The 22,437-nt window shown below is 34.2% G+C and overlaps 1 protein-coding gene across 1 annotated transcript; it reads left to right on the plus strand.

The window, feature by feature from the left end:
- Window positions 1-271: 271 nt before the first annotated feature.
- On the plus strand, window positions 272-20,727 carry LOC148954070 (uncharacterized). Its single transcript, XM_089085807.1, has 5 exons — window positions 272-381; window positions 9,752-9,900; window positions 12,368-12,496; window positions 14,371-14,570; window positions 20,246-20,727. Exons 2-4 carry the CDS (start codon window positions 9,762-9,764, stop codon window positions 14,556-14,558), a joined length of 456 nt encoding a protein of 151 aa, XP_088941933.1. The 5' UTR covers window positions 272-381; window positions 9,752-9,761; the 3' UTR covers window positions 14,559-14,570; window positions 20,246-20,727.
- The last annotated feature ends 1,710 nt before the right edge of the window (window positions 20,728-22,437 follow it).

The following is a 22,437-nucleotide window of genomic DNA, read 5'->3' on the forward strand; positions in this document are numbered from 1 at the left end:
AATTGTCGTAACAAACTGGAAAAACAGCCTAAGCGCTCTCCTGCACTTTTTGTCGTAACAACCTTAGCAGCAGAAAGGACGGGCAAAAATTTCACATCCATATTTCGTTTGACCTAGTAAATTGCTTCCAACAAAACCAAATTTTTACCAAGAAGTCTCCTTTATTAGCGGCTTAAAACTGGCGTTTCATTCAGCATCACAAAACCATTTTTTTTTAATTACGTTTTTCTCGAAATTTTAAAAAGTACTGATAAGCTTTAGTTGCCACAGAGCTATCTACAAATTTTTGTCGATTTATTTCAAAACTGCATTTCACATTCATCAAAAATCTTTCCTGCATTTCGAGTTTTGGGCTCCTTGAAAAGTTTTTATTTCTGAAAGGTAAAGTCTTTTGTCATCCTAAGTTGTTGCTTCCAGATAATAACAGAAAATTTAGTATAGCCAGCAGGGTTTGAAGTAGGCCTATGAGAGTGGGTAAATATTTACCAAATCATATTATTGGGTTACAAATAAAGTGAATATACCACTCAATACCTTTTTTTATGCTCTTTACAAAGGGTTGAATTGAAGTGATCAAGTATTTTGTAATAGGTTGCATCAAGATGCTGGGTAATTGTAGACAGAGAAAAGCCAAGACAGATAGTCCAAGTAATTGAGAGGCAAATGTTTAAATGGCTGGGGCATGGGTAAATGGCAGGAGTATGCATGACTCTCTTATTGGACACATAGCCTAGTATGAGGTAGCCTATAAAAAGTCATCTGTTTGACTTTATTAATAATGCTTTATAGTACAGTGATATATTTAAAAGTCATCTGAATGACTTTATTTATGCTGCACTAAGTAATAAATATGTAAACCCAAAAAGTCACATGTAAGACTAGGTAAGACCTATTCATGTTTGCTCAATAATATTATGAGGTATAAAAGTCATCTGTATGACTTCTTGATGTTTTCTCTATTAGGCTATGTTTATGTCAGGTAATAGCCTATAATTTCTTCTGTATGACATGTTAGTGGATCATATATTATATAAGACAACTAAAAAGTCTTCTGTTTAACTTTATTCATACTTCTCTATAATAATTTAATGTTTAAAAAGTCATACAGAAGACTTTATATCAATCTCCATGTTTAAAGGAAACACAATAATGTCTTTTGTTTGACTTTATAGTGCTTTCTATATAAGAGTAGATGACAATAGTTGTTGCTTAGAGTATAAAGAACCAATGACTTTAATAGTCAAATGTTGCTCACCCTTTACAAATATAATGATCATTTTTGTCGGAAATGAATTTTACCCCACCCATATTTATACAATTCAGGGTATATATTTGCACATTAGGGGGGTAGGGGTAAATTTTATTTCTGATGTAAATGAGAGGTAAGTTTAAACTTTCCCCCACCCTTCTAATGTGCAAATATATACCCTGAATTGGTATATATAGGGGTGGGGGCTAAAATTTATTTCTGACAAAAATGATAATTATATTTGTAAAGAGCATAAAAAAAGGCATTGATTGATGTATTCACTTTATTCCTAATTCAATAATATGATTTGGTAAATATTTACCTCAGGGCATGTTAATACTTAATAGCTATAAAGTTTTGGTCACTTACATACCTTTGAGTTAAGCTTGCCTATGTCTACTTCTAAGATATAGGTTATTATAAAACATATCAATCAATGGTAAAATTCTACTTTAGCTACTTTTTGCTATTTTGGAAAGGGGTTAGGTTAGGAAAATGAAACCTTCAGGGATGGGTGTGCAGGCTAAAGTATGTCCTGAGAAGGTATTTGAAGTACCTACCTCCACTCCTTTTCCCTCTAGAGGGTCCTGACCTTTAAAAATTTGTGTGTTATAAAAGTGAAACCTTGCAAAATAGATCTTCTGCTTAAATGAAGTACAACAAAATTGTTTTCAGCTTCACAACTTTGCTCAATCCCAATTTATAAGGTTTTGAAGGTATGCAAATGCATCGGTAAAATTCTGGTTTAGCTACTTTTTACTGTCTTGGAAAAGGGTTAGGTTAGGATATCCACCATATGGCTAATATAAAATAGTATAGTTTATATAAAGGCTAGAGGAAAAAACCTTAGCCAATCATTATATAGAGAATTTTTTGTTATATGACTTGGTGGCTAAAATTGATGAATGTGTAGATAGGCCTATAGGAATCTTTAAATAGGCCTGGGGAACATTAGAGCTTGTTTTTCAGCTATAAAATTAAGAAAGAATATGGTCAGCATAAAAAACTACAAAATGAATTTCATTAAGGTTTAAAAAAAACTAAAGAGTATTAATTTCAAATTATACATTGACTGATCAACACTAAAAGTAAGCTGCTCTGCTAATCTTGGTGTTCTACCTTTCAGTGGTGACAGTTTTATTTCAACTTCTGTCTTTAAGACACTATCCATCTTGTCAGTTAGCACAAAGTCTCTTGCTCCAGTCTTGTTCCAAAAATGGACCTTAAGTTCTTCAGTTGCTACTTTTTGATAATGATAATATTGTGAACAGGATTCCCTTTCTTGCTCTTCAGCTCAATCAGAATGTAATCAACAGCCTTGACTTTCTCAGTGTCAAATTAGAAGTTGCTGGTAGGGGGCTTGTCTTCAATGTCTATGCTGGGGTCTGAAGGGTTGTTGTATACATGATCATCAACGTTAGAATTGTCACTCTAACTGTAACTCTTGTTGTGAGAGACACGCCTTTTGCTTTTTAGTCTTTTCACTTGTCTGACTTTCTTCCATTCCAGGACATGGGCTTTTTGGCAGATACAGCTTTTATCCTAGCAGTAATGCATTCTTTCATGGGGGTGTCAGTGAGCACTTCTGACTTTTTCATATTTTTTTTCCTGTTGATTTTTTGGGTTTGACTTGATTGATAAAATGCTGCAAGTAAAGCAAAGAATGAGAGGCAGTCATGCAGCCAGAAGTATTTTCTGAGCTGATTGTGATGGTTCCTGGTAAATCTCTCCTGAGTAAAATTTTTGGACACTGTTTTTGTGGGGAAATAAGTAGAAGAGGGACTGTGTTCCCAACACATTAACACCAGCACACATTGTGGTCAACTGACCTCTTTCTGCTGACATGACCTTCCCTACTTACTTCAGGCCTTGCTGTGCAATGATTTTACCAGGCTTGTGGGCTTTTTCAGACCTGATTCGTCAAAATTTCAAATTTCTTTTGGTCTGAACATGCGTTTATATAGGCCTCAATCCAGGTTGTTAAAGAAAGCTCCTACACTGTGACAGTTGAAAGCAGTTGTCCGTCATAGGCTTGTACTTTTTGGTGTTCATACTGATAGAGTTTTAAGGCAATCCATAAAACCATGGTACCAATCTTCACCTGTAATTCTTCCACTGCCTTTGCAGTTCTGTTATCCAGTACTTCTATGCTCTTAATAATGGCATAAGTGTTTGCAAATTTACACGATTCTAGGGGAATACAGTCGAAAGCATATCAGCTATTGTTTTCAAGTAAGTTTTTAGTCTTTTTCTTGTTCCTCTGTAAATATTTATCATGTGTTGTAACAGGGTGTAAAGAAATTCCAGTCCATACTTTTTAGAGGGATATTCAGCTTCTCAACTTTTTTTTTATGTAGTCTTGCAGCCTTCCTCTAGGGACACCCATGGCACTTCCAGAGAACCCAACTTTCTTCTTGTAGAATAGGACAGAAAAAACTGCTATTTTATTTTCTTCTGGATCACAACCATCTTTCTTTCTTTTCTCTTCTGTTTTACTTTTAAGCATTTTATCTTGAATGAAATTTAACAGGAAAAAATAGAACTTCAGTTCACCTACTGTTCAGACAGGATTAAACAATGCCAGAAATAACACAGTTTTTGGTTTTAAGCTTGCCTTCAGCCTTTAAATATGCTGTTTACACAGCTTTTACAAGCATAGCCCACTTTTGGACACCTTGGTACAGCATGCTAAATTTACCCTGGGTATTGTGGGCAAACATGGGAGTTAACTATCCCACAGATGAAAAAAATACTAACTGCAAACTGGTGAAGATGGCACGTCTCAGAAGCTGCCAAAAACAGGCAAATAATAAGAGAATACAATGTGAGTTTACAATGAGAGTTTTCTAGTATTTGTAATTAGGTGTAGGCTTTCAGACAAAATTTAACAAAATTCCAGAGTTAATCACCATAAAACCTGATCAAATCTGATATTTTTGGTAAAAGTATTAATTAAGGTCAGACATTTTAAAAACATACACTGCCATCCTTCAGAACTTTTATAATCCACCAGAAGCCCCATAGGTTTTTATATTGAAACTGTTTGCTTTCGCTAAATATGGGACGGTATACCAATATCCCCTATACCAATTTTGATATTTATTTTTGCCCAACTGTAAACTTTTGAATTGAATTCTTAGAAGAAGCTGTTATCTAACCAAAATGTGATTTGTGTCAAATCACTTTTGTGGTGTTTATGTTTTCTGGAAATTGGAAGTAGGATAGTGGGTCTCCTATGTTATACTGTTGCAGGAAAAGTAGAACATGGAAAATGTTAAAGGCCAAGTTTTAGTGAAATTTAGAATTACTAGTTTCTAAAGACCTATATTCAAAGGACCTCAGGAAGTATTAGTAAGATCCCTCCCCCTCCATCACAGAAGAGGATGCCCCCCTCTACACAAGATGCTGCCTATGCCCCTGCTATTGGACACATATATTTTTTGTTAGATTTTGGAAAGGCATGCCTGCCTAGAGTCTCAGGTATGCTGACCAAGAATTCAAAAATTGACATAAGACCATTAGATTGCCTGTAATGAGAGGCAAACAAGGTACGCCCGCCTATGGTCTTAAGAAGGTTGACCAAGAATTTTGAATTGACATAGTACCATATTTTTGGTTGAAATAACAGGCAAAGAATCGTTTAAAGCCATCTTTATCTTTTAAATAGTACCTATTTGTTGCCTTTGCTTAGCCCCACATTCTGAAAAAAATTTGAATTTTTCACAAATTTTAAAAAAAATTTGGGTCACTTGCCCAAGACTCTGGGCGGGTGGGCTACCCCACTGGTAGGCAAATTTCCAAGACTTAGAAATCAGAAGTACTTAGAAGTGTTAACATAGAAGCTTGCCAATACCTTCCCAGAGTATGTCTTTGGTCATGGATCCATTACTGAAAGTTTCATTTTCCTAACCTAACCCCTTGCATTGAATAATATGGTTTGTAATTTGTGTTTGTATAGCTGTAATACTGTGTTTTTTTAGTAAAAATATAGTTTGTTTCAATTTTGATATGTTAGTAACTCTATTGATGATGATGATTGTGTCATCAAAATATTTAGAGCCTTTGTTTTATTTTTTTTTTTTACTGTCTAATAAAAGGACCTGTCCCTATTTAGAACTCTTATTTATTTTGTCATAGAAAAGGCCATGTGGTCATGAGAAAAAAGTACCAATGTTGTATATATGGGGATGACAAACCAACTTTAGAATCAGCAACATTTCATTTGCTATTAGAAGAATAAGATGATAAATTCAACATTATTTCATTTTTAATTAGAAGAATATTCAACACAGTATTACAGAATCCAAAAACAGTTAGTTAACTTTTTAAGTCAATGGTAATGGTAACTTGCTTTGAACCTGAAGTGATTATTGTGTTTAGTATAAATATTAGTTTGTTTTAATTTTGATGTTAGTAACTCTACTGATTATGATGACCAACTGGGTCATCAAAATATTTAGAGCATTTGTTTTATATTTTGTTTCACCATCTTATAACAGGACCTGTCCCTATTTGCAAGTCATACAAAAATCATGGGGTATCTTACCCTAACAACCCCCTCAATGGTTTCTGTTTAGTTAATCCCCTCTTCTGACAAAACACAATAAGAATAGAATATATTGATTCCCCAATCTGATCTCAAAATATAATGGTTACTACCAGTGGTGTACTTAGGATTTCCATTGGGGGGGGCACCAGCTAAAAGCTACCAGAAGTCAAGAAACTTAGAGGGGTAGTCAGGGGGGCTAGTTGCCCTCCTTTGCTCCATCACTTGTGACTCTTAAAAGGGAAATTGCAATTTTCAACCAAATGGACATGCTCTAAAGTTTATACAACCATCTCTTCCATAAAAAACCTTAAATGCCCCTGAGACATAACTTACAACCCCTGCCCCCAGGCTCTGGGGGTTTGTTTCAACCCCAAAATCCTTATTGTATGATCTTTGGACTATTTTGAATAAAATGGCTATCTCAAAATTTCTATTTTATGCATTCTGGGAAAATACAATGTGTGGGGGGGGGGGGGTAGCTGACCTCTTGTCACTTTGACTCTTAAAAGGGGACTGAAACTTCTGATTACTAATCCAATGAGCCTTCTTCAAAGTTTATACAACCATCCTTTCTATAAAAAAAAACCTTATATACCCCCAGGACCTAACTTAAGGCCCTGTGGGGGGGTGTCATCTTCAAAGACATGATTTACAGGTTTTTCAACTATGCTGAACAAAATGGCTGTCTCAAAATTTTGATTGGATGTGTTTGGGCTAATGATAGGCATGGGGGAGGGGCTATTTGCCCTCCAATTACTTTTGACTATTAAAAGGGACACCAGCTCTTTCAATTTCCAATTGAATGAGCCCTTTTTGAAGTTTCACCTTGGAAAATTCCCTCACTGCCAAAAATTATGCCTTAATCATTAAATGAACTTATGCACCACAATTTTTTTTTTAATTGATCAGTGAAAAAATTAGTATTTTAATTTATTAATTAAAAATAAAGAATGTATTTGGGAAGTCATTTATTGTTAGTTATAATATACATCATTGTATAATTCCAAAAAGTTGGATAGAAAAAAATATGATTTATTCTTGCTATTGTAATTATAGAAAGGCTACAATGTTAGCTTTTCCCCCCTAACAGTTATGAGAAAGTCAAATTTTTATTTAGCATGTTAATGGTGAGGTCTACCAAGTACATAAGCAGGAATTATTATTTAGGAGAGGGGCCAATGATAAAAGAACAAGTTTTTTTTCATAATTTTGATAAGAATTGCCCAGAGACTTAGAAAATCTAAAATATCAGGAGGGTGATACAGTATAAGAAGCTTTCTGATAAAGAACAAGAGTGCTTTTGATTCTTCAGATTTTTTTTTAATATAGACTGTTGCTTTAAATACTGCCACAATTGTATTTTTATGAATTATTTGCTTTCTATACCTTCTTAATTTTATTATATTCCTTGTTAATGGTGAGTAAAGAGTAACCCTTGTCAAAAGTACCCAAAACTCAAAAAGCCAAACATTGGAGAACAATAGACATGCCAACAGTCTAATTTTATACTTATTCTAACTATGAAATTGGCTTTATCTATGGCACTGTAGAGAAATTTAACCAGTAAAATCATAATCAAAAATATTTGTCTACTGCAGTCTCAGCTTGTATAAAACTTCCTCCCATTTTCTCTGTGTAAACTTGGTTTAAACAATCCAGTGTATATTTCTTGTTAGCTTGAGCAACTTTGAATAATGGGACAAATTTGTATTATTCAAGATTGCAAAAACAGAAAGAAATGCAATGAGCTGGCAAAGTGGTTTGCTGCTGTCCCATCTCACATGTATGATTTATAACTTAACTGAATTGCCTATCCAGGATTGCTAAAAGAGGGGTTTAGACTAAATTTTAGCAAATACATAAATTTCTTGTGGTTACTACTAATCAACACTGCAACAGGGAATTAGCTGGAATTTCATAAATAGTGGGAGAGGAATTCACAAAGTGGCAGGACTATTTGATATTTGTCACAAAATGTTTACCACGTAGGGGCAACCTAATAGTCTTAGTACAGATTACCTATTAGGCTTCACAATAATCTGCAGTTTTAGATAGTTATATTGCACCATGGAGCATCAAAACTTTTCTTCTTGGTAAGAACATATATTCCCTTGAATTTTTCCTCTTTTATACTCTTTTTTTGGGGCATAAAAATGTCCCTTGAAATTTGATGTAGGAGTATTGTTTTTCTGCTAATAACTAGTGGAATAGCCCTATCCAAGAAGATATCAAACATCTGTTAAGAACTTTTTTTTTTTTTTTGTGAAATTATTAGTGAGTTTTCAGAAAATTGAATGACATCAAAAGAATTGTATTTGTATTTGTTGCTATTATTGTTGTAAATATTCTGCCACAAACTTGCAAATTATGTAAAATTTCTCTTGAAAAAGCACTTCTTTACGACTCATTAAGTTAACCTTCAAGATTCTTTTCATTATCTTTTCAGTTTTTTGGGTGTGTGCAAGTTTGGTATAAAACTTGAAATGTTTCAGAATTATGGTAAGATTGTTAAAAATTATTTAATCATTCTAATTACTTTTTTTGTACTTTATTTGTCCAGGGCATGCTTGGAGCCAGAGGGTGGGGCCATGGCCCCTCACTAGATCCACCAATGGCCTTGCTTGCATAATTTGCTGTAGCTTAATTATTAAGCTTTACTATGACATAGCAAAAGACTTTTGCAGATGCCAAAACAAATGATTTTAATCATGCGCACTTCTAGAATTTTCTTTTTGGAGAAAGGAATGGGGTTAGTTTTTTTTTTTTTTTTTTTGTATTCTTTATATTAAGTTCTCCTTTTAGCTCTCTCGACAAAATTAGCTTTGCTGTCTAAGGAAATTCTCCTAAGAAAAAGGAAGTGACTAAATTTAATTTAGGTGCAAGTCTACATTCATGCCAACCACATAATTTCCCTTTGAGAAAAAAACTATAGAACTGAAATATCAGTGCAAAGCACCAAATTTCCTAATTAATTGTCATTACATTATGATATTGTTCAGACAAAACTTATTTTTACCATTATTATCCTTAGAAATTAATTCTTTGTTTTTCTTTTCATTCTCAAACTAATGTTATTTTTACCTTTTGCATTATTACAGCCATACCAATTATCTCCCATTTCCTTTTTTATCTCGTCAACATATTGTATTCTTCCTTATCCCCTTAGATGCTCAATTTCTCTCATTTCTTTTCCTGTTCTCCAGGCTGTGAATACTGATCCCACACACGTGTTACCCATGAAAAAAATCTAATGTTGCTTATGTTTCTTCTGGTTTATATGTTTGCCAGAGGAGCTGCATCTTGGTCCAGCATTTTTCTAATGGTTGAGATAGGGAATTATTGTACTGTTTATATCCCTCTACAGGGGTCTAAGGCAATGTGCAAAAAGGTATCAGCATAACAAAACTTGTAATGTTTTAGAGGGGCAGGAACGGCCCCAAAAGTGGATGCAATCTTTCTAAAATTCAGTGGAGTTAAATACACACATCAAACAAAATTCAAAAAGTCTAAGAACCCCCCCCCCCATAACAGAGGTTTTAGCCATTTTCAAAATCATCAAATTCCTGTATTTTTACTGAAACTTTTTTTCACTGATGGTGATTGTATTGAAATAATGGAGGGCTTACTCATGTCTAAGCTTAATTGTATTCTTCTCTTTTTATTTAGTGGTCCAAATAGGCCTTAAATGCTGTCAATAAAAACTTCTAAAATAACTAAGCAGTCAAAACCTATTACAGCCAAGATTATGGGTGAAACTTGTGTGACCACTGATCCATTTTGTAAAAGAAAGGGCTCACTTGTCCATGAGAACTTCAACTATACCACCAGAGGAGAGGAAGGACTTCCTGTTTTTATAATATTTTCATTTTTTTTTTTTTTTAATGACCACTTGTTTATTTATCTATGTTTATGAATTTTTTTTCTGTGTACATTTTACATTTGTTCTATTTCAGGACTGGCATTATGAGTGTTTGTTACAGATGCAACCAAACTGGTCACTTTGCACGTGAATGTCCAGACAGTGGTGATTCAGGCAGGAGCTACGGAAGAGGTGGTGGTGGAAGAAGTTTTGGAAGAGGTGGTGGTGGAGGCAGAGGCTCAGGTACCTAATTGTTTAATCTTACTCAAGAGCATAGCTAGGGTGCTATTTCAGGACCCTACCTAATTTTATTCCAAGGGAGGGGGAATGAGGCTGTGTGTTGAGTTAAGATGTGTGCAAAAGTGTAGACCTTGTTATATTGTTTTATGTTTTGGGCAATGCAACTGGTTGGACATGTTCAATAAACTTGAGTGTGACCAGAAGCGTAGCAGATAGACCCTAACGCCGCACCAATGAAAGACGTGTGAGAATGGAGAAAAATTTTGGCAGTTGGGAGGTGCTGCCAAAATTGTAACTTTTGAAATGTTTTTGCAGTGATTTTTTAATTTTGGTGTGCTAAGTAACTTTGTAAAAGTCTTATCAATATTGATTTCTAACCAGATAATGGGAATAAGAGCTTATAGGCAAAGCAGCCAGTGGCATATTTAAAGGGGTGGAAGCTTGGGCCCCCCAGAAATTTTTCTTAAAGAGCTCTTCTGGCAGATTTCTTATGCTGACTTCTTGCAGCATAGTTAGATAATAAAAGCATTCCCTTTTACAGATCTTATTTTTGCTTTTACACATCTATTAAGATTATTCACCTTTAAGATCCATGTCACGTCATGAGCCGTGATTTCTCATTCCCTTGGTCATTCCATCCCTGTGCTCTAGTTTCCAGCATATTTCATACCAAATTTTTCTTTGTTTTTTTTTTTTTTGTTTATCTTGGGATTGATGATTATAAGTTTCTGTATGTAATTTAACTCAGTGTATTGCAAAGTGGGAAAATGTCTGGAATTAAATGATTACAAAGTTTCCTTTTCCATAATATTTCTCTTCCTTCATAAAACGACCTCACAATGTCATGTATTAACAAAATATTTGAACTACTTGAATCTATGGTAGTATTGAAAAAGCCACAACAAATTTTATTTGTTTTGAATTGCACATACTGAAAAGTGGGGGGATAATACCTTCAAGTTATTTTTGTTTCAAAGCAGAGATGAAAACTTTAGCTCAGACCAGCAATTCTAAGTTAAGAATATTTCTAAGAAGCTGTGAGTTAAAAAGTATATTCCTGAGCTTTTGCCTTCAAGGCCATACTTTGTTTATTTTATTGCTCGCTGTTCAACTTTGACGAAGAAAAAGAAAAATAAATTGGTCAAATGAAAGCAAAAGCAGTAAATTTGGTAAGCGAATATCTTATTCAAGGTTAGAATTGATTCTTCTTTTTTAAGCTGACTTGGCCTAATCAGAAACAGATTTAAATTGGGCCGATTTGGCGAAACTATTAAAATGCAAAGTTAATGAATTTCGCATTTTACCATATCCATTCCAGAAATTTCACTTGGATTTCATAAAGAAGAGAGGAATAAGATTAAAATCTTGTGCAGAATTCAATTGAATCCTCAACTTTTTTCCAAATTTGCAGAAGGATTTTAGATCTTAATTCGGCTTTATCTTTAACTAGACATATCAGTACGAGACTTTCTTTGCAGAATTTATAAATTGTACTACTGAACTTTGGCTCTTCGAATTGGTATTGAAATTTTGGACTGAGATTTTGTTTTTAAAACTCTGTTTGTTTGTTTTCCCTGGATTCAGTATAATATTGGACTTTTATATAATAATAATATTCTTATAGTAGTATAATATTGGTCCAAATTTTACCAAATCTCAAAAATTTTGGAGTGAACACAAACTCGTCTTGGCTTTAACAGACTCATCTGTTTATTCGGATTTGAACAATACTTCATTTGGGGTGTTTTGAACAGATTTGAAATTCCTTTCTAATAAGAAAAATCAGTACCGTCGTGTTCCTTAAAAGTCAACTATTTGGTGCCGAAAAATAGCAGGATAGGGTCAAATGCATCCAGGTCCACGATATTTGGTGGATTTAGCCCTCAAATAAATGTTTATTCTTTCCCTCTCTTATTTGTTAAATAATAATGACTAAGCTTTCATATCTGCTTGGTTAGGGTATTGGGGAATCTCCATTATAGATTCATCCATGGATTTTAGAAGAAATTCTTACAAGCTGATTTAAGTATTTGGAGGCTGTCTGAAGGCACTTGTTTTCATCCCTACCCCCCAAAAGACCCTTAATTTGCTTCTAGGCTAGATTTCTTTGTTGTCATACTGTCCCCCATAAAAACAACTTTTGGATCATCATCTTAATGAACAAATACAAACTGGAATAATAATGTAAAAGAATTTTACTTGTATAAGTATCCATTAGTAATTATTCTGAGCTTTTACATTTATTTTCTTTGTTTTTTTTTATCTGCAAAAAAAAAAAAGATTGGCGCGTCCCTAGAATGAACCAAAGGATCAATTGGAAGTTTTATTTTATTTTTCTTTTTTTTTTTCAGGACTCACAAAAATATAAAACTAAGCTATATAGCAGTTAATCTGGGTAACATTACAGAACAAATATAGAACAAACAATACATTTTTACTTTAATTACTGTTTGTTTTATTATATTCATAGATTCCAAATGTTACAAGTGCAATCGCTTTGGTCACATGGCAAGGAATTGTGAATCTTCTGATGATATGTGCTACAGATGTAGTCAGCCTGGTCATATTGCTCGGGATTGTGACAGACCTGTTGACCAAGGTAATATAAATTCTTAATTCAAAAAATAAGACTGATCAAATGCGTATCATTTTAATGATGGAACGATGCCAAAAAAATATCATTTTTTTCAGCAAATCATTGGTATTACAGATGTTTCTGATCCAACCGTTGACTGTTAAATCATTTCCTGTTTTATATATTTCAGGCTCAAACTAAAAAAAAAACATATTCAAAAGTTAATTATGTGTCAGGAAGCTAAAGCTTGTTTTCATCAGTGGTATTGCTAGGGAGGCTCTTTGAGATTTATATTTTTACTGTTATATATTTTCTTCATAAAACCCAGCCCAAAATAAAGAAAAAAATAAATAATAATAAAAAATCCGTTTGCAACACAAGAGTCACCACAAAGCTTAATAAAAATCTTAATCTCGTTGATGGATTGAGGAAAAAGGGCTTTCTTAACTAATTAAAGGGAAAAAATGTCTTGAAAAGTACTGTTCCAGAGCTTAGTATATAATAAATGAAAAATGTTATGTCTGGTTCAGGTTAAACGGTTTGCTAACACTAAATTTCAAAGTCACAACTGAAATAGTTTGAGTAAGCATAATAAATAAAAAACAACAAAAGAATCTTTACAAGTACAATCTTGTTGGTTCATCAAGTACATATTAATTTTGAATTGACCCTTTTAACAATAAGGCGACTAAATATGTATTACTTTTGTCTGGAAATCCTTATATACAAGTTTGACTATCCAGTTTGAGAGAGTTCAAGCTTTATCTGAAAGAAAGGGTTGTAAGGTATTTTTGTTTTTTGAAAAAACTGAATTACATGCTTGAATAATTTTAAGAATTGTGAAGATTCGCGCAATTCTGATCCTTTGAAAAGCTACGATTTTGTTTCCACATTCTGATTCATTGTTCAATCACTTTTTTCTGTAAATATCCTCTTTCTTATGTATATGTGCTTTCTTTTTATTTTAGTGACAGAATTAGGACATATGTATAGATGAATTTAAATAGATCCAAGTGCACATTTATCTTTGTGTAGGTATGGATAATGGAAGGTCAAAGCAGGAAGCAAAATCCGTGCCTATTAATTATCTGTTGTTTAAAAAAAAAACAAAATGCATGCAAGTATTTACCTATCTAGTGCACTTTTCTTGAACTTAAGATAACTAGTATGTCTAGAGATTTGCCAAGAAGTAATATGACTAAAGGCCAAGTTTGCGCAAAAGACTGTTTTATCGCAGATTTCGCAGTATAATGGCAACTTCAGGTCTACTCTGATTTCTAGTTGCTCGCCCCTATTTGCGAACTTCGTGTATTAACAGCTTAGCTGTCACTTAGTTGTCTGCCTGAAAATCTTTGGTTGATATTCTTAACTATGTTATTAGGAAAAGACACCAGCCTTTCGGGCCTGATAGGCTCTATGAGGCCCAAAAGGCTGGTGGCTTCTTTGAATAAAGTAGTTAAATAAGTAGGGGAAGTACATTTGGTAGGTTATTTGCAAATTAGCCAAAGAATGTGGTATTAAAACGAAAAACAGAAAATATTTTTTCCGAGGACACGAAATTCAAGTCCCTTATCTTCATCCCCCCCCCTCTCCTCTTCCCAAAGAACTACTTGAATGTTTCCATTCAATCCTCTAGCAGGGGATTCCTCCAGATGAGGCAAAGTAGTGTAGAACTTGACCGTATGCAACATTCGCTTGCTTTCAGGTATAGAAACGGATAACCAACTCCCTCTCATTATTGGGGTCTGACTGAAAATGTGAATTATAAGATCTCCCAAGAATATGCTTTATTTTAGGCTTCAGCTACCCTTTGTATTAGAAACACGTCAGATTACTGACTAACACTTGCCAGTTACATAGGGAGATATTAACAATAAATTAATTATGAATTTCTGTAGCTACCTGTTACAATTGTAATGGTACTGGGCATTTGGCCCGTGAGTGCAATGAAGAGCGATCCTGTCATCGATGTGGCAAGCAAGGTCACCTGTCTCGTGAGTGCCCAAGTGGAGATGAAAGGCGTTGTTACAATTGTCAGGAAATAGGTCATCTCTCCAAAGAGTGCACTGCTCCTCCTAGAGACTGAAGAATTTTTGAAGTTAGTTATATTCCCTTATTTGCTGTGATTATAGCTACCAGTTAAAAAAGGGATTTGATGCTAAGGCTCATTTTCTTTCTTTTTTTCTGATTCTTTTAAGTTTTCTGTTTTGCTATGGTCAGACCGTGTCTGCTTATTTATTTTGTTGCCAAGATAGCGGTGGTGGGTGGTATAAATAGCGAGGAAGACCACACTTTCTCTCCGTCATAAAAACAACAGGGAATTTATCTAAGACAGTGAAATTTGTTTAAACCTTAAGTATATTTTGGCTCTATATTGAAGATTCAACTATCTAATTTTCATATCCATCTGTTTTATTTTTTTCGGTTTTGGTTTTAAAGATCCAAAGTCTTATTATTTTGCAAGTCTTATTTTATATATGTACATGGTTTGGTGAGGACGGCTTATGGATATAAAGCCGAAATATTCTTCCCTGTTGTTTTCAACAGATTCCCTGTTGTGTTACTTGTTGTTTTTATGTGGGCGGTATAAGGAGAAACAGCTCATATAGAGAAGATGGCGAATAGATGTATTTGTAAAAGATAGTTGTTGATACAACATCCAGCCTTGATTTTAAAAGTGTTGTTCTTTGACAGGGAACCACTAAGAGTTTTATTTTGAATTCTTCAGAATGGTGTCAAAATCTTTTCTTCAAACCACGAGTTTTACTTTAATGCCCCAAACTGAATTTGGTTGTCTTCTTCTTTCAATCTGTTGAGCATATCTTTGAATATCAACCTTTATAAATCTTTATTCATTGTTTCTCTTTTTTAAGACTTGGATTATCCTTTTTCAAAGGAATGGTCATTATTGTCAGTAAATTAAGAAAATAAATATAAACTAATCTTTGGTTCTCATGTAAAGTCTGCCCCTTTTAATTCATAGATATTGAAATACCTTAGTCAAGATTTGCCTAATGAAGAGGATTGAGCTTAAACCTTACCTTAGTTCCTCCAGGGTCAGGTTTGGCACATGGGGCATCAACGAAGCCTCACCAGACGTCCAGGAGCGGAGCAGCAGCCGTGGCGTCCTCCCACTGTGGTTGCAACGACAGCTCAGCACTCCGCAGGTCTCGGTCGTACTGTCATCGGAGGGTGTGTTTCGGTCACCTTCGTTTTCGCCCTCCATGAACAAGATAGGTCCATCTTCTCTGCTTCAAAAGATCAGTGATTGACGGTTGACCTGTTCGTCTGTGAACCATTACGTTCGTGACCCTGTTCTGCCACAAAATGTTAAGTATTCTTCTGAGGCAGACATTTTCAAATGGTAGAATATGTTTTTCCAGCTGGAAATTCAGCTTTCAGCATTCATTTGCATAAAGGAGAATGGACATGGCGTTGCTATTCAACAGAAGAAGCTTTAGACGCACAGAGTTTTTTTGGCTTCGCCAAACTGGTTTCAGTTTGTTGAATGCCGATGTTGCTTGTCCAATTCTCCTTTTTATCTCATTGACTATTCCGCCATCATATTCAATCCAACTTCCAAGATATTTGAACTCATGAACTTGTTCGATTCTTTCTCCGTTGCATTTAAGGATCAAATATGATCGGATGTGTCCATACTCTTCGATTTACCAACGTTTACTAGTAGTTCCACTTTCTCAGCCTTGTCTGCTATGGTGTCAAGTAGTAGCTGCAAACGTTGCTTCGCCTCTTCTAGAAGTTCTACGTCGTCTGCGAAGTCTAAGTCTGCGAGCTGCTGATCACTGACTTTTACACAAAAGCCTTATGCTTTCCGTAGGAAATAATCCATTACTAGGACAAATAGGAACGGGTATTACACACATTCTTGTTTCACCCCAGAGAAAATCTTGAAGAATCGTGTCTCCCCATATTCCCATCTGACACAACATTCACTCTCTTCATAGAGGGCCATTATTATATGGACTTCTTTATTATGTACTTATCACGCCAATCTAAGGTTTAGAACTCTCCTTACCAAATACTCAATATGCCAGATGAATCTGCAATTTGTGATATGCTCTAAGTGTTCACATTTCTGGCGGCCAGTGATTTAAGAATTGTGTATAAAGCGTAATTATTTAGAATAATTAAGTGGTATCCCTGAATAAAAATTAAACATCTAAAGGCATATTTAGCCGAAATGAAAAATGTAGATACCCAAGATGATTAACTAGAAGAGGAAAAAAGGTAAAATGTTAGTTAATGCTTGTTTCAGTGGCGTTAATCCAGGAAAACTGGGATGGGGGGGGGGGGGTGGTAAAATGCAAATTTCAATGTCTATGGGGTACCATTTTTTCATTAAAAATACCCCTTCCCCCCAAAAAAAAATTGAAATCTTAGGGGGACATAGCCCGTCCCATCCGAATTGACGCCACTGGTGAGCTTGTTCCTTGTGCAGTATTGTACATTCAGGAACAGTCAAGACCCTCAACTATAAAGTTTTGGTGGTTTGTGCTGGGATTCATAAACAGCAAAAGGTTAAAAAATGACATTTTTATAAGGCAGTAAAAAATTTCCTAAATGAATATTTCGGGTCTTTATACACAGATAAATATAAAGTAAGACTTACAATAAAATACGTAACTATCAAAACAAAACTAAAAAATTTTAATTGAAACTAATATTGAGAATTAAAATTAAGTTATAATTTAAATTGAATAAATTAATTTTGATTCTTGATTTCTTGGTTCCGACACGGTTCATTGAACATGTTTCTGATGCAGCAGCTGACTGTCAATCATTTACTGTTTCAGAATATCAAGGTTAAAAACTTGTGCCCGGGCCACAATATAGTCATGCTTGTTGATAAAATCGAAATCACTCACGACTGCGACACCGATTACGCCGTTCCCAGTTTTTCGAGTTGAAGATGGATCAGCTGTCAATCAAAAAGTCGATTCGCTCTGTAAGTGCGAGTCGCACTTACAATTCGTTACCACGAACTGTTTAATCACGACTGTATATTAATGCGTTTACCTTTGCCGATTTTTTTTTTATTATTTATTTAAGGCCCAGGTCGGTCGAAATAGGGATAGATGGTATCCTAGCCTTGGTAAATTCTGGTGTAGGAAAAGAAAATAGTAATGGCTACAGACTGCTGGAATTTTGTAGGTATAACAATCTAGCTATAACCAATACAGTATTCAGTCATAAAACGGCCGATAAGTTAACATGAATTCACATGATGGTAAGACAGCTAACTTTATTGATTATGATATTGTAAACCGAAGTGGTAGGATCAATACAAGACACTAGGGTATATAGGAGTAATGCTATTGATGTTAAAAGTAAAGTTGTTAAATCTAGTAATGACTAGAGTTAATTCAAAGCTGAAATTTTGGAAGGGTAGCTACCTTTCGGGAAGCTATGACGTCGGTACACTCCAGGATAAGAATATAAGAGAAACTTTCCAGGAGCAGTTGAATATTAAACTGGAGAATTTAAAATTTGACAATGTAGAAGATGGATGGAATAATTTTAGGCAAATAATTTGTGAAGTTGCTGATGGTATCTTAGGGGGAAATTTTAGGAACACGGCTAAGAATATTAGTGAAAATGCTTTATGTTTAATATAGAGAAGGGGCTTGTACAAGAATTATCTGAGTGATAGATCATGCGAAAGTAAGAGGAATGTAACGAAAATGGAGAAAGCATTAGAATATGAACTAAGGAGGTGTGAAGTGGAGACCATGGACAAAATTGCCGAGGATCTGGAAGAGACAGCATAACAGTAAAATAGTGTACTGGTATGTTAATAAATTGAGAGGGAGTTGTCAATCTAGACTTGCCCCAGTTAAAGATAGGAATGTCACAGCGAGTGATAAGAGTCAAAGAGAGGTGGACAGAACATTTTGAGAATGTGCTAAACTGGGATAAAGTTATGAGAAGAGAAAAATGAAAAAGTTTTTGACGCTTTGGATGTGAAGGAAGTTTTATTATAAGTTACTGAAAATTATGAATATGATTTTTGAAAAAGGGGAAGTACCCAGTGATTTTAGGAAAACCTAATTAAACCTGTGTATAAGAAAGTTGATAAGAGTGAATTTTTGTAATTATAAAGGCATTAGCGTGGTTTCTGTAGGTAGCAAATTACTTAGTATGATGATACTTTTAGACTTAGAAGTGCTGTAGACAAAGTTCTAAGATAAGATCAGTACTGTCATAGGAAGAATCGATTAATAAACTATTTAACTACGGAAGATGGCTAGCAGGTACTTATGCAAGACCTTTTTGTTCAGAGGAGGAGTGCAAACTTAAAAATACAAAACATACAGATAGTTAATCAGGGACGTATGAATAGGAATGGGACTTTCGGACAAATGGCCTCTGGAACGTTGATATATATATATATATATATATATATATATATATATATATATATATATATATATATATATATATATATATATCACTATGCAAACTTATTACGCAAACTATTGATGGATTAAGAAAAGAGGGCTTTCTTAAGATAGCAAAGGATAAAAAAAAAACTACCTTACAAAATTACAGTCCAAATTAGACATGTGCTGAACGCAAAGTGTCTACAAAACCAAGTTGCAATTCAATTTACTTGAGTAACACCAATGAGAAAAAAACGAAAATAAACAAGTATTGCGAGCAATAGGGATAATCTTACTTTACAAGTTTACATGAATGGGTGAGTGTCTGTAACTCTCAGCCAATAATTTATATTACAAAAAAATTACGTGACGTTATACGGCGGTTACAAGTGAGGATTTCTCATTTTACTATTGTTGGGCTTCTGTCCTCACAAGGGAGTATAGCCTGTGTTGTTTTTTCCCCTGTTCTGTTTTATTTTGTATCTGTTATCTGACACTCTATTCATAGTGTTCTCATCATTCAGTTGACCAGTTTCATAATAATGCAGTTGATTTAGCAATATTGCTGTATTTAAATTTGATTATCCTTTCTCTTGAAGGCTCAAGTAATAGCTTTATTTTTTTGGGGGGGGGGGTGTAATGCTTTTGTTTTTTTGCGAAAAGCTTAATTGCACAGTAAATAATTTCAAGAACAAGGAAAATTTACCCAATTTCGATGCTTTGAAAAACTGCAGTTATTTCTATTCCAATTTGTCGTCCAACCGCTAATAAATAAAGCTTGCAACATTTTTTTTTTTTTCAATGTTTCTATGCAAATCCAACTTGTGTTTTTTTTTAAAAAAAAACTACTAGTTTATTAATAAAATTTGTCAATTTTTTCGTCTATTTGCGGTGTCTTAGCATACAGAAATCAGTTTTTTTTTTTTTTTTTTTTTTTTTTTTTTTTTTTTTTTTCTTCCAATAGCTAAACATTGGTCAAAATGGATTATTAACTAGGCCATATTATGCATAGTATAATGTAGGATGTTTCCTGGGGGGCCCGATCTTGAGAAACCTAATTTTCATTTTTCAAATAATCTTCTTTTTTTTTCAATTTGCAAAACATTTAATTTCATACTTCCTAGTAATTCGCCTTTGTATTGCGATAAGCCTATGGCTTTCTCCTTTATTGAATAAAATATAAATAATATCAGCATAATATATCTGATAAGAGTTGCCTACGCATTGGAAGACTCCATTTTTGTCAGCTTATCTAAATGTGTACACAGCTCTATATCATACAATTTTGAAATGAAAAAGAAAAAACAACGCCAGTATGTAAGACGGTTTAGATTTTAGATAGTTTATTTTTCATTGTATTAACTTTTTGCAGATACGAGGATGGGGATTGATTTTTTAGGCCGACGATGTGTGTTGATGTAGTGGGGAGCATATTATTATCAGAAATCGGCGAGAAATGGTGTTATTGTGTCAGACGAAGTAGGGAAGAACTACGGGTATTGGCAAGGGAAAGCATCAGATTGAGCCAAAGCAAGGACAGAAATTGCCATCTTTCAGATTGCAAAGCATTGACAAGACTAACTTTTAGTAGTACTTTGGCGATCTCCAAATTGCTTGTGAAACAGAGTTCCTGTAGGCTGAAAAGCATCTTAGACTCCTTTTCATTATTAAATTTACGCTGTAGTTTGCTGTCAGATTCTGTTTTACTCTTCTCTCTTGAGATTGTGTTTGATGTGAACAGTGTGATCCGCTTATTATATTTCTTCCAGTCGGCATGAAAACTTCATTCCTTAGTTTCTTAGTGTCTTTTAATGTTGTGTTCTTCGTAATAAATTTATCCCCACGACAATCAAATATTTTATTATCTTTATGTGTTCAGCTGAATTTGGTAGGATCATGACTTAGGAAAAAAAATTTGAAACCACAGATCTTCCATAATCATGTGACGTCCTATTCCAGGACCCATCGCTATCTAGTCAAGTGAATCTTTTGTCTTATAGAGTTGGTTCCATTCAAGTTGTTACGAATGTTTCGGAATATTAGGGGTTTGCTTATAATAGTAATTAAGATTATTAAAACGGATAAAAAAAATAAGAGTAAGCAGTGTAACTAAAAACCAAGAGGGGCTAGGAACTTTCTTGAGTTAAAAGAAAATTCCTAAAAATACAATGCTAAAGATTCTTTGTAAGAAGCTTCCCTCGAAAGTTGTAAGCACTGTGTTTTAGTTCTGAATGATTCACTCCTAGATCAAGCCATTAACGTAGTTTATTTCTACATAATTAATCAAAAAGAAGGGGAGTAATTATATATTTCTAAAGACTGTTGAAAACACATGGTTTTACAGTCTTTGTAACTTTGTTCGTCTTGGTCAAATGCTATTTGGTTGACGGAAGAAAAGTTCTTTTTTTAATAATAAATTGGGTTTATTCATAAAAAAATATGTACGTCAAAGCAATTTCTAGGGGCTACAGCCTGTAAGGAATTAAACAAAATTCAACGTTAACAGAAACATTGAAGTAAAATAAGAAGAGATGAGGGAGAAAAACCACGAAAGGAGCTTGACTTGCACAGCCTCAGACACCAAACTACACAAATACTTCAAGCTATCTTAAACAAAAAAAAAAACTTGGACGGCTGAGAACAACGCATCAAATTCATAAACGTCAAAACGATGGAATTAAGGTATAAAATTACGTGATTTTCAATCATTTGACCACTCTTCCAAAATTAGAGGCCCAGCATGTCTATTGCTAAATCAAGATTTATTAGCTACAATCAACGGTCTACGTATTAAAAACGAACTTCTAGTTTGATAACCAGGAATAGATTATGCACATACAAAAGCATAGAAAGAATTTATGCAATAATTTATGACAAAGATTATAAGTAAATAAAGCATTATAGAATGTACAAATTCCTGCAACAGGTAGTATATGAAGTTCATGGTAACGATGCCTTGGTGACGCTCTCGGAACATCACCAGTGAAAACCTTGAAGTCCATCTTCTGAATAGTCCTTAGAGCGGTAAATTTCTTAAGACCAACACCTGAAATGGGTATTAGACCACTTTCAGGTTGGAAAGGATTTTTGGGCAAACTGCTTTTCATCTTCTCACAAGGTTCAATTCACCATAGTGAAGTGGATCTTAAGGTTGGGAGTCACCGTGATAAACTATACTATTACACCTCAGTAAGTAGATAATATACTTTCTTTCTTTGTTGGCAACTTGATATTCAGTATATCACTTGTCTTTGGCTCTAACTTGAATCTCCGTTCTTCTTCACTTTCCTTGTGTTGACTGGAACGAACTGAAGGAAGGCTTTAAAAAACGGACGAACTAGAGTTTCATTTAAAATTTCCACAAAACATTACAATGCTTTTTCATTGTATTTTCCATGCGTATCATGAAGCTGAGTAGATATTTAAAAGGTCTAATTTTGTAAATCGGATTGATTGGACCAATTTTGGCAAAGGGGCTTGGGGACAATACATATGGTAAAAGATGGTGTCCTTGACCTCGTTGAATATCCCAATGGAAAAGCTGTCTAAGTTTTTAAACCTCAA

Source organism: Artemia sp. Qi Xiang Cuo, chromosome 3, assembly GCF_049724085.1.
Source record: "Artemia sp. Qi Xiang Cuo chromosome 3, ASM4972408v1, whole genome shotgun sequence".
In the NCBI taxonomy this organism is placed as follows: Eukaryota; Metazoa; Arthropoda; class Branchiopoda; order Anostraca; family Artemiidae; genus Artemia; species Artemia sp. Qi Xiang Cuo.

Coding starts and splice junctions, on each gene's coding strand:
- LOC148954070 (XM_089085807.1), top strand. CDS start 9,762: ATGAGTGTTTGTTACAGATGCAACCAAACTGGTCACTTTGCACGTGAA. Junction 9,901..12,367: donor TGGTGGAGGCAGAGGCTCAG/GTACCTAATTGT, acceptor TTATATTCATAG/ATTCCAAATGTTACAAGTGC. Junction 12,497..14,370: donor TGACAGACCTGTTGACCAAG/GTAATATAAATT, acceptor GAATTTCTGTAG/CTACCTGTTACAATTGTAAT.